Source organism: Homalodisca vitripennis, chromosome 4, assembly GCF_021130785.1.
Source record: "Homalodisca vitripennis isolate AUS2020 chromosome 4, UT_GWSS_2.1, whole genome shotgun sequence".
In the NCBI taxonomy this organism is placed as follows: Eukaryota; Metazoa; Arthropoda; class Insecta; order Hemiptera; family Cicadellidae; genus Homalodisca; species Homalodisca vitripennis.
In genome coordinates this window covers 123,104,970-123,118,594 of record NC_060210.1, presented here as the reverse complement: position 1 = coordinate 123,118,594, position 13,625 = coordinate 123,104,970, and the positions used below count along the sequence as shown (strand labels likewise).

General features: G+C 31.5%; 1 protein-coding gene across 5 annotated transcripts in view; it reads left to right on the top strand.

Moving 5' to 3' along the window:
* Positions 1-10,967, top strand: part of LOC124360089 (serine-arginine protein 55) — a 53,820-nt gene extending 42,853 nt beyond the window's left edge. For 4 of the 5 annotated variants that reach the window (XM_046813383.1, XM_046813384.1, XM_046813385.1 and 1 more), the window contains exons 7-11: positions 2,079-2,152; positions 3,866-4,042; positions 4,703-4,795; positions 5,267-5,374; positions 9,970-10,967. In XM_046813383.1, the coding sequence (XP_046669339.1) occupies positions 2,079-2,152; positions 3,866-4,042; positions 4,703-4,795; positions 5,267-5,374; positions 9,970-10,066 (549 nt within the window). In that variant the 3' untranslated portion in view covers positions 10,067-10,967. The remainder of the gene's footprint in view (positions 1-2,078; positions 2,153-3,865; positions 4,043-4,702; positions 4,796-5,266; positions 5,375-9,969) is intronic. The other variant, XM_046813388.1, reaches the window with a different exon arrangement.
* The last annotated feature ends 2,658 nt before the right edge of the window (positions 10,968-13,625 follow it).

Genomic DNA, 13,625 nt, shown 5'->3' with positions numbered 1-13,625 from the left:
CTTACCATCAGATAATGAAGAGTTATTAGATAGTGAGGGGGATGTGGCACAGATAAGTTTACCTTCAACTTCCACTGGTAGGCCTAGAGGAGGCCTACCAGTTTTGGGAAAATCCTCATAGTGCAGCTATGTTTCAAGGTAGCACCTTCAAATTTGGTACATGTTCTAAGCAATTGCTCTAGTTTATAATGATGTCATGCTCATAATTTTAGTATAATTTTAAAAATAAATTATCAGATGCCAAACACAATTTTTATTTTTTTATTTATTTTTTATTTACATCATTTTTAAAATTAAATAATGAGTTTGTTTCAAATTAAAATTTCTTTTTATTATTTAAAAAACAGCATTTAAATACGAGTAAATAAAATAAAAATTCATGCAAATCTAATGAAAAATAAAAAAAGATACAGCATTTTTTGTAAATGAATGCACGACAGCGATTTTCCTCCTTGGCAATTTTGACTGGTACAATAAAAAAATGGCCGGCAGTAAAAGGGTTAAGCATGTTGTTGGTCAACTGAATGATATTTCAATCAAAAAGTAAACTGGTGTTCTCATAGAAAACTGAACATTGTATGTTAATTCTTACATAACACTTAGTTAAATGTGAGGAACTAAAGAGGTTTTTCTCGGTTGTTGAATGTATCTCGTGCAACAATAAAAGAAAGTCCTACTATAAAGTCTACTGCAATTATTAATAAGTTTGCCAATGGAGTGTTGATACACAACACAATTTATTATGCATCACGGGTGGAAACTTTTTATGAATCGTGTATATCCCAACAATTCACTTATGAATTGTGTGTAGTTTATTCAAAGTTTGTGTTTATGTAGGGGCCTGCTTGATCTGTTAAATTCAGATAACCACATTCCTAGTGTAAATAAATGTTTGTTCACAAATTTTGGAATAGGAGTGATGTTATTAACAATTATTACGAACTACTATAATGATCATTCTGGATATCTTAAAATTAAGTATATTCTATAATTGAATTATATGGAATGTTATAATTATAAATAATATCTGTGTACTAAGTAAAAAGGCAGTCAATTAAAATACATGCAGTTCTTAGCGGTCTGATGCCAAGGTAATCAATATTTTGTTTGAATTAATATGCTTTAAATTTAATGAAAACAATTTTATCAATTTGTAAACACAAATTATAAGAGGTAGTAGTTACATAGTAGAAATTCTTAATTTTTGTTTTTAAAAAACTATTCATTGCTTATATCGTTTGATTTATGGCATAGTATTTATGGCACTGCATGTACTTTGATTGTCCTTTCCCAATTGTATGTAATTAAGTTACATCTTTCCAAAACCATGTGGTAATAATGTCTAAAATTCACTAATGAAAAACAAATTAAAATAAACTGTGCCAATTTAAGGTGCTAAAGTCAAATTTAGATACATCAAAATAATTTGAATTGAGAAGATGAGAGGTGTGCGAAAACAACTCCAGCCGCCAGAGAGAGATAGAGAGTGAAAGAGATAGAGAGAGCGAATGGAGAGCAGGTGGCCATGTAGCGCTGGCAAGATCACAGGCAGTATCCTATCCAAGACTCGTAAGCTCTAGTCCTCCATCCATTTCCACTCACTGTCATTCTGCTGCCTGAGGATCATACCACTGAAGTCTACTTGTGACAAATAGTCCTTGTACATCAAAGTTAGCGCAAAACTTGACTAATAACCACTTTTTGTACCAATTACAATTCAAAACTCAATTTTACAATGTGATAGTTTTATAAAACAAAATTAAGTATTACGGCTTTTGCGAAGTGAAATAAGTTTTATTCAAAGATAAAAGAATTAGGTGTTATGGCTTTATGCGAAGAAAAATTGTAAATCTAAAATATATTATACTGATTGTGAAATACATTAAATATATATTTAAACAGTACTTGATAATTTGATGGTGTGAACATAAACTCTTGGGTTATCATTTGTAAAACATACCTAGCTAAGGATCTGTTATTTCATTCATGATAGATTTTAAATCATGTATATATAAGTTTTAATCAGATTCTTGTCAAACCTTTCTTCATAGCATTTGTTACTTTTTTTGTTTATATAGGACCTAAAAGACTACATGCGACAGGCTGGAGAAGTGACTTATGCAGATGCTCACAAGGACCGTAGAAATGAAGGGTATGCAATATAAATGTTTTGTATATTATATATAACAATTACCGCAGCATATCCGGTCTGTACAGATCACGTTTTAAGTCAGCAGAACTATTCTAGCGTACCAATAAGCTTGTATATTAACCCTTTGCGCTCGAAAGGTCAGCAGCACTGGCCACACCAAGTTTGCAGACAGCTCGCGTTAGTTTTGCCGTAGTTTGTCCTTGCAACTCTCGTATGGCCAGTACAGATGGCCGTACTACTGTCATTGGCAGCTCGGTGGCTATGTTTGTTGTTTGTTTTCCCAGATCTAAATTATTTTTCAATTTCCTCCTCGTTATTTGCATAGAAAAAATTAAAAATCATTTAAAACTTATTTTTAATGAATCTTTCTAATAAACATACATTTGGGAAATTTAACTTTATACTTATATTGTTAAACAAAGATATGTAAATAAAATATTATAAAGTAGGATTTAACAGTTATGTTGTACTTAAGCATGATTACATTTTTTTACGGAATAAAACTTAAAAAAATAAATACTTACGTGTAATCAAGAACAGTTAGCACACGTCTTTTAGTAAAATGTTCTAGGTTTCTCTATCACTTAAGTGTAAGAATAAGAATAAGAATAAGAATCATTTATTCCATTGATCTGTTTACAGAAATAGGACAAGTCATTTTAAAATTACATACATTGTTAGAGCTAAAAATTACATTAACACAAAAGTGTTGTAAAAAGTTCACATGAAATTTAAGTAAAGTAGCAATAAATAAAAGTAATTATAGTTAGTTATAAACTAAAACCTAACATTAATATGGCAATTCATGAATTCCTCAATGCTGTAAAAAGGATTTTTCACTAGCCAATCATATAACTTTTTTTTAAATATTTTAAAGGAAACAAGTCTCGCATCATCAGGCAGCTTATTAAAAAAATTTATAAAATTTAATTTAAACGAGCTTTTAGTTTTAGCTAGTCTGTGAGGCAATATATCAATCTTATTCCTTCCCCTAGTGTTGTATTGATGGATCTCCTGTCTTGTATGAAAAAGATTCAAATTAGATTTTGTATAGGCTCACTATGCGTCATACGTCTTATTTGCACAGTAAAATGTTTGGGAGAGAATTATAGACTAATTAAATTCAAATTTACTGCTTTACTCAAAAATTACTTTCAAATAAAGTTGTTTGATAGGTTTCAGCATTCACCATTTATTTATAAAACAAAGAGAATATTATAAAATAACTGCTATGTTTAGTAGCCAGTTGTGCTGGCGTTACGAGCTATGGCCGTGTTACATCTCAGCTGGACATACAATCTGAGATATCATTACGGCAAAAATTAATCTGTGCTTCTGACGCTGCGGCTAGTAGAACTGGCCATACAAGCTCCAAGGACAAATTACAAATACTGTCTTCAAATACATAGGGTTAAGAAAGATTTCACTACAGTTTGTGTAATAAGTAAATGTTAGCAAATTTGTGATTTAAATTTTACAGATTCCCTTGTTTTTGAGTGGTTTAATACCAGGATGAAAATTATACTAGGGTAAAACTAATGTATTTTATTGAGTTATTGTATCAAGATTTATCTTAGATTTTAATGTAAGATGTCTCAATATTCCAGATAAAATTTAGTCAGTAAAATCATCACTCTTAATTCTTATCTATTCTGGAATGCATTTGTTTGTTGGGTTTGATTTTAGAGTATGTAATTTTGTTTTTCATTTCAGGGTAGTTGAATTTGCCACCAGCTCTGACATGAAGAATGCTCTAGACAAGCTTGATGATACTGAACTGAATGGGAGGAGAATTCGTTTGATTGAGGATCGGCGAAACTCACGGCGATCTCGATCATCAAGTTCTAGATCTCGCTCACGCTCTCGTTCCAGGCGCCGATCACGATCCAGGTAGATGAGAAGTTTATTACTGCATCCATATCAAATCACAGGTTACAATGGGCTGAACATGCAAGAAATTTAATTAAATAATTCAAATATGTACACAAATGTACCTTCTTCGTGGCTGGAAGAACAACAAATAACAAAACCTGTATTCAATACTATATATATACTCATTGTATCAAATTTAATGCAGCTTTCTAATACAATTTGTAGCACTTTTCAAATTTCTGTTTATGCACTTATTGAATGTTTTCATTTACTCAAGGATCACACAATAAATCAATTACAATACATATATTCAACACCCTAAAACAATATTTATATAATATTCTACTTATAAATAAAATAAGGGATAAAAGAAACATTTTATTAAAACGTATTTGTATTTATAATCTGGATAAGAAAAGAGCAATCACTTTATACCAGTTGCCTGATAACATATTTCCCCTCTTACTACTCCCTCTGGTCTGCAGAATAAAATAAAATCCAACAAAATCAGTGCATACGAGTTAATTGGTTCTATATCTTCGAAACTATGTAAATTTTAAAGCTTTTGGTGAATATTGTGGCGCAATCACAAGTCACAACAAGTAAGTGCTTTCTTAATTGCCAGACATCAGACTGAGGTTAAACTGTAAAGATCTATATGAGATCCTCTGTTTGTAGGAGATCCCGCAGCAGACGCAGCAGTAGAAGTCGCAGCCGCAGAAGTAGCAGGTCCAAATCTAAGTCTGCTTCAAGATCCAAGTCCCGATCCAAGTAAGTTAATATCTCATCCCTCTTGATTGCTATAAATGTTAGATCATGCTTTTTTACAAATTTGGTTCAAGTTAGGACTACAGATAATGAGTTTATATTTCTAAATTGTCATGGTAAAATTCAAGTTTTGAAGATTAATGTAAGTTGTACAAATTACAGCAATCAGTCTTAATCTGAACTTTTTTAGGTTTCGCTTTATCTAATTTGTGGATTTAAAAATAGTTATTTTAAAGTCAAGGTTTAAGAAGTAATGTCTTTCCAGTAGTGCCTACAAACTTGAACCAATAATTGACTCAAATAGATCTGTAGTGAGATCTTTTTAGAAAGTCTAATGCATATCACTATCAAAATAAAGTTAACTAAGTAAAATCCTTATGTGCAGTTAGATTGTCTAAGACAAATACATTTTCTTCTGATATACTTCCCATTTAAATATGTAATATACAGTAAATTAATTTTTTTTTTTAATAGATCTCGTGAACGAGAAAAGTCAAAGTCTAAAACACGATCTCGCTCCAGATCAGAACCTAAGAAACGTTCTAAGTCCAGATCACAATCTGTATCAAAGGGAAAGCCAAAGTAAGTAGATGAAAGCAACTCTTGGAGCTTGTGTAACATGTTACTAAATCTCGTTTCCTTACCTTTCCTTGTCCCTTTGTTCCCAATAATTAAGCCCAAATGTGTTGTTTCACTTGTATGTATCTCTAGCATGAGCATGTGCACTAACCACTACTTTGTTTCTTACACTGATGAGTGTCTCCCCAGTAGGCTTGGATATAGTATACTTGCTGGTCATGATTTAGCATAACTGTGATAGTTATGTGTACTACTATCATCAAAATAATGTTATTTCCAGTTTGTCTCTCAGGTAAGGTGGTAGACATCTCTGAGCATTTGTTTCATTGAAGATTTAGTTTCATACACTGGAGACATCTTTCTCTATAATTCACTCTTTGCTAAGAAGTTGGTAATTCATATACACCTTTCCCAAACAAATCGGTTGTTGATGTTATTATTCCTTCATTATTTTTTCTTCCAACATTCTCTACTTGATAATGACTAAGGTACAGTCATGTAACATCAATATAAAATAATTATTTCGTAAACATTTATAAGAGATATTCGTGTTTATTGAGAGCAAAGTGGAAATTAATTCACAGTTCAATGTGAAAAAGACTAGTAGCCTATTCACTATAGCATTTGAATTAAATAAATAATTGGGACAAGCATATAATTAGGAATATGTTGATTGTTTTGTGCTTTAAATTTAACTGAGTCTATTTAAAAATATAAATCAATATAAAACACATATTAAACATATTTTATTTGTAAAATATTCCGTTTACTTTGCTGGTCCCATATTGTGTCTCTGAAGCAGTACTTTTCTCATTTGGGTCACTAATTTATACACTTATGTGGGAATCTGTTTCTATTTTCCATGTTATGTTAATACAAGCTCAAAATTGTTTTACAAAAAAAGTAACGTTTCTATGAATTTTTCTTTTAATCTAACCACAAGTTCTCGTGTGACAGCCTCTAAGACATTCTTTAAGAACATTTTATTTATAAAATTCACATAGCAAATTATTGATGATAAGTTCAAAGAAATTATTATTTAAAAGTCTTGTGTTATTGTATGAACAGTATACATCAGGCTATTTTACTGATTTATTATTGGTTGATATTTTTATACAATAATCAATGATTATTAAACATTGGTTGGTCACCAAAGGATCAGTGTATTTATGGTAAATTATTTAAAACTGAAGTTTGAGAAGCATTTAGAAGGAAGAGGTGTATATTGTGCAAATTTTAATAAGCAGTTTCTGGCCTAAGGCAAAATATTGCTATGTTCCATTATTTATTACAGTGCTGAATGAATTAATAAAGTTTAGGTGATTATAATAGGTGTTCAAAAGAGGGAAGCTTTTGAATTTGACTATTTAAGAGAGCCTGTATTCTGAGGTAATGGATAAAAAAAGTAGAAATATGCTTCACCATGTGTCTCATACCAGGCTTTGCTGAGGTGTATGCAAAATTTAAGATTACCTCATTTCATTCTTGATATATCCTGCAAACAGACGAGCAATCATACAGAAAACAAATTTGTACTTTATTTAACAGACAAAAGAGCAATTGTGCTAGCTTAAATCCTTAGATATTTTGCAGTTAGTTAGGTACACATTTTACTATGTCACATGAAAAAATATAATTATTACTATGTTTCTTTGCTAATTTATTTATTGTGAAATTTTCTTGTTACTTCATCATTGTCAACCATTAAGGCCAATATAAAAGTGTTTGTCAGCGTTCAGTTCAGTCTCATGGATGGACATTCACTGTCATCAAACTTAATGTTGCTCATATAAGCGTCATGCAAAATTTCAAGTCTAGGTCGATTTGTTTTCGGGATATCTTTCGGGCTAACAGACAAATGCAATTTTTCTGCCCCTTGAGTGATAAGCTTGGCTAACAATCGGCCAGTAACACTGATAACTACCTTAACCTCAATAACTCAGATAACAATAACAATAAGAGTAGAAATAGCTCTTTTTTGCATAGCAGGAGGGGAATAAGAATTTATTGAAAAGACCTCTTAATATGAGGGCTTTTCTGATTAAATAGTGTAGAAAACACAGTAATTGCTTAAATTTCACCATTCTTTAATCCTTTTCCAAAGCATCTCGAGACATATTGTTAGGGAATTCGTCCAAGTGCCTCGGTACTGCTTCAGCCACGCTCTGCTGTGTACTGCTGTAGAACACAGCTTCTAGAACTGCTTATTGTATGATCTATTCATTTATGTTGTCTTTGTTCACCATAAATTTTTCTGCTTTGTGCTGCTACTTAGGAGTAGCATGTGAAACGTTCTGGATATCGCTTCATTGACAGTTAGTGATCTAGTTGTTTTTTTTCCTTACTGCTGTAGGTAACATTTTTTTACTGCTCGGTATTGTTTACTGTGCCTAATAAAACAGACCATTTTGGTCAGAAATTACTTACATAAACTTTGTATGATAATGTAGGCATATTTACTTAAACCATGTAAACCTCCAAGCATTTTTGACAGGTCATATCACATATCACCAGAGTTATTGGTGTGGGGTGTTCAGTCGGGTGTCACAGCTTAGCTGTTTGGTTCGTCACAGTACCACTGGATCATTTTTACGAATTATGACACACAGGCCTAAGCATAAATTGTTCTCATTTCACTAACTCTAATAAAGATTTTGGTATCATTCTTTTCATTGGTAATAAGAGAACAATGACATGTAATAGAATTTATGAAATTTTGATCTTAAAAAATGTATACGTTTCAAAGTAGATATTTTTCCACTTATATTCTATTTTGTAAATTTATGGCTCCATAAATACCTGAAAAAAATTACCCTACTAACCTCTGTATCACATGGTAATATATGTAATTGAGAAAGACCTGAATAAAATTGGTAAAATATTACTAACAATTTACAGATCTATGTAATTATTACTCGGAAGTGCCAAACATGTCAAAGTTGAGAGGTATTAGTTGTTTGTTCCCCCTAGCTTGTGCAAGCGTATCTTTAAAGTGGTTGTACTCACTTATTTGTTGATGGATTTCGTTGAAAAAAGTACTGTTGGCATTATTATTAAAATGTCAAAATAGTTGATACATTATACATTTTTTATAACTGAATTAATACAGCTAATGCCTATCAAAAGACAAAATGTTTGCTGCTCCTGGCTTGTGCAAGCGTACCTTTAATTAAAGCTACATTTTTTTATAACTATACTGGTTTTTTGCTATTTGACTTAAAAGATTGTAACAGACGCCATTGTTAATATTAATAAAAGAAACACAATTATTTTTCTCTTACTTACCTATTCAAATTTTTGCCAAATTTGGTTTTTTTAGTTTAACTAGTTTTAGAGATAATAATTTTTTAATACCAAATACAAAATGTGGCTAAACAAGATATTTTTCAAGCTATGTTTATATGACATTTTTTGTTAGAAATTATAAATACTATCAGCTACAGAGGTTTGTGACACTTCCGTGGCTCTTAGGGTTTCAGCGCCTACCTAGCTTGAGCCTATATAAATATTGATTTATATAGTTGAATTACTTTGTATTATAATGAAGTTCTTGACTTGTGTTGTCAATATGAATAACTTACCTGTGTGACGGAAATGTGTTTGAGTAATGCAAGTCTTTACATCTTATGCTGCTCTCATTGTCTTGTGTAATTAATTGAAGTCTGCAACTTGACAGTGATGTTTTCTTATTGTAACTGCTATTCTCTTTGCTTTTTAATTATAGGATGGTGGTATATTTTTTCAAGTGGACTTCTTAAAATTGTGGAATATTTTATATGTAATTTCTAGTGTCAGAGTTATTGGCTTACTTAGCTTAGGCCCAACAAATAATATTATTTAGATTTCAATTTTGCAAGCTACAAGTTTTTACAGGGCATATTACACTTTTAACCTGTCATGTGGCCCAAAAAATTTAGTTTTAGATTTAAATGTTAATTTTAAAAAGCTGTAGTTTTGAACAGGCCCAACATAAGAGACTTAAAGCTTTTAATTTTAGGTCCAATAAAATTTAATATTGGTCCATTCGTAGAAAGTTCATTACATCTGGTATGGATTGTTTCCTGGAAGAATACTTCTTTTCTAATAAAGTAATGTAACAGTAAATTGTTAGAGATATTCTCCAAGAAGAGTAATGACAACATAAATACAATTTGCAATGTAACATCTAGAACTTTTGGTTTATAAAAAGAAAATTGTTTGGGTAAAATGTGAATGCAAAATAAAACAATTAGTTGATAAAATGTAGTATGCATCATGCAATCTATTCCGAATTAAAGTGGAAAGGAGTAAAACTACTTCGTTTGTACAAATAAAAGAAGGGAAATAGATGTTGAGAATAATGAGGTAGAAAAACAAGTGAGGTAGGTGTGTTATGAAGAGTAGAAGAAACCAGATAAAAAGTGTACATAAAGTATAATTAGAATAGTAGACTTGTTAGTTGGATCATTGTTTATGGGAGCATTTTAAGTTTTCTGGCCGTAACAAAATAGTCTTGTTAAATATTGTGCTGAAATGTTATAAATATAAACTTTCTGTGGGGAAGCATATTTCTTTTTTTTAATTAAACCTAGTCCACTTAACCAGTCTTTGTGTTTCAGAGAGAGGTCACGCTCACCCAGCAAAGAGAAGTCCAAGTCAAGAAGTCGCTCAGTAGAAAAGAATGGAGAACGATCACCAGAAACAAAAGACGATTAAATTTTTGTATTTTTATATTTGTTTGCAACTATTGTGATTTTTTTAAGCATTGTGAAAGGTTTATTTGTAGTTTGATTGGTTGAGATCAGGCTGGTTGTTTGGGTCCATTATAACAGATGTTATCACATTTTGTCCTGAATTTGTTGACTGAAATTTCTAATATTAAACACCATGCACTTCCTTTAGCAAAATCTTGTCTGTTAGTTTGGTTATGTAAATTCTATTTGAAACTTGAACTGCAGCTGAATTTTGGTTCTGTCTGCAACATAATTTAAAATGTTGTTTTACATTTTAATCTTGTAACTACATATGTTTTATTATTTAGTTAAGATTTTGTTAAATTGTAAATACTTGTCAACTTTTTCTTTGCTAACTTACCATCAATAAGTCATAAGTTATAATTTTATTGACTATTACTTTACTAGACTCATGTATTTTTGTTTGGTGGGAAATGAAATGTGGGCTAAAATATTTAGTTTTGTACTCTACCCCTCTACCATCTTGGATCTGCCAATAAATTTTCTTTCAAGTATATACGATTATCTTGTTTTTTTTTTTTTTTTTTCTTCAAATTACATCAGAAATTAAGAATTAAAAAAAAAACTACTGTGCCCATTAAACAATTAAGATTATTTAAAATCCAATCAAGTTGTTTAATTAGTTATTTGTACCTTCATTTGCCCATTCCTATTCCAATCTAAAATACTAAGTTGGTGCTTCTTGCCAGTTTCTCTCAATTTTCGAGAAAGTACAATTCCATCTTATTTAATAATTTGTGTTTTCCTTATTCTTATCCAAAAGTGTATGAAACACATTTGTAGTTAGATATACATTATTGCAAGTAGTCATCAATATAATTGTGAAATTGTAATTAGATCCAATAAACAGTTCATATTTGTCATTGAGTTCTTATTCCTAGTATGCTCATTTGTGTGTTGAATTTATATATTATTAAATTGGCTGATTTCCAACAAAATTGGGGACAAAATAAAACCAACTGGAAGGCGTTGACAGCAAGATGATGATCAAAGTCACACAATGTCTTCTTTGAAGGATTGTTAAATGTCTATCGCTGACTGGCAGAACTTAGTAGTTGACTACATCTAAAACGAGTGTGTACATCACTCATTTCTTTATGTAATAGGAAACGTTTGGCACCTCAACACATGTTTATAAAGTAGTCAGTTTAGTACTTTCAGAAGTTTAAATAAACATCTAGTGGGAGCTTTGTTAAAAAATGCATTAGTTTGAATCATTTACCTGAAGAAGAGACAGGTTGCAGATCTCGAAACAGTGTTACTACTGAAGAATGGAAAATGTCTGGAAAACCCTATTTCCTTAATCCTTCCATCGTCAGAAAAACAAAGGATACTAGGGAATTTAACAAGCCTAACTATTGAATCTAGAGGAAAATATTTCAGATACATTTTAAGAGTTTCAAAGTTTTCAGCTAGAGTCAGATAAGAAAGCATATACAGGGGCAAAAACTAAAAATTTGTTAGGAACTGAAGTGACAAACTAAACATTAGTCTGTGATTATGAAAATGGAAGTCATTGAATCTCATATAAATAAAGTAAGATATGTAATTTTATAAATCTTGCATCACTGCGAATCAGTTTTTGTCTGCACAGCATATTTTAATTATTTTTAAAGTAATTTGTTACATATAAATTTCTTTTTTAAATCAGAGAAAATTTAAAATAATGAATGTGTGTACTTCAGTATGGTTTTTTATTTGTACATACATTTTAAAATAGGTATTTTAATTTTTTGTTTCACAACTACATGTATGGGGTACTGTGAGATGTAGATACTGTAAATGAACAAAATATACACAGTTTTGTAGTGGAAAAGGATTATAACACACACACACATACATAAGCATGCCGTCAACACTGAAAGGAAAGTAGAAAATTCAAAAGCAACTAAAACAACCCTACCTTAAGAAAACCACCCTTCACTTAATGAAGGTCTAAAAGATTTTCACCAATCACATTGATTCTTACAGATGTAAAATAACTATTACCCACAAGGCCCAGCCAGGTCAACCACAAAAATGCAACCCGTTATAACTACCACACACACACAACTTGAAAAGTTTTTCCCTAAGAACCATAAACAAAGGTTTTTTAGTGATCATGGAGAGAAAAACAACCAGCATCTAAATTCCTGTATCGACAAGGTATTCTAAATTTTAACAAACCTGACTGACCAAAAAACTCCTGGCTTTATTCCATCAAAACAGAGTATCCAATAAAATTTAGAGGCTCGACGGGTGAACTTATTGAAGCAAGACATTGTCTTACACTGTCTAGTCACAGCATATTACAGGGAATTGCACAGTAAAGGAGATGTAACCATTTATTCTTAATGGCAAAGCTTTAGTTGAAGTTGTTGACAAGTAATAGTGAAAATTAAGCTGGGGAAGTCACCCCTCCTCATTGCAGGGATTTACAGAACAGGAAATGATGTGGAGGCAGGCCTAGAGACCATTGCAGAAGTCCTTCAAGAAATTAAAGCAGAGAAACTTCCTACTATCCTCATTGCTGTAAATATAGACTGCATCAACAACGAAAATGGCTACACTCAGCTGATAGAAACTATGGCATGCTACAATATGTTGAGAATTTACCTGCACCCAACCAGAATAACCCACACCTTCAAGACTTCAACAGACACTGAATGCCCTTCCTGTATACCTTCAACAGGAAAAGATTTACATTGCAATCATAAATACCTGTATCTCTGATCACACAGGACAGCTTTGTAAAATATTAAATGAATCAAAGCAACCCTCTTTACAAATTACTGCAAAAAGATCAAACATGAGCAACAGGAACCTATCCTAAGCGAATTATTTCACTTCGACAGCAAGGATGGGAAGTCATGTACAACATCAATGACGCTGATAAACCCTACTAGTTTAATTTTAACACAAGCTATAAATCAAGCCTGCCGAATAATTAAATAAAGATATGGAAAGAGAACAGTCTAACATTTTGTAAATGACACTACTGCCTCTCCTGAAACAAAAATTAATTCCTGCTTAAAACCTATACCATGCTACAGGAATAAGACCACAAAAGAAGTGAAGGAATCGCGATTTTTCCAGAACTTTGCTATGGTTCAGTGATACAATACAATCAGTAACACTATGTTTTGAGATCTGCAATTTGATCTCTTCTTCAGGTAAATGACTAAACTATTGCATAACAATAACCTAAATTAAAGTACAAATATTAACAGTAGTAAACATATACACCCTAGAGATTGTGTTGCATATACACATCAAAACACCTGAGACAGGAAGGTGCTATTTATATATATCCATAAATAAAACAAGACATACCAACAACTACTGCCTACCAGTGCACAAGCGCATAACTACCGAGAGAAGTCACAGCTACAGTGATGCCAAGCTGTGGAATGCTCTACCGGAAAAGTTGAAAAGGAAGGACCAAAACCATTTTTTGAGATAGCCTTAAAAACTGGCCAATCCATTCAACTCACTAAAAGAATTCTATGCATAAAAAGACCCAAGACAACCAAACCAAAACC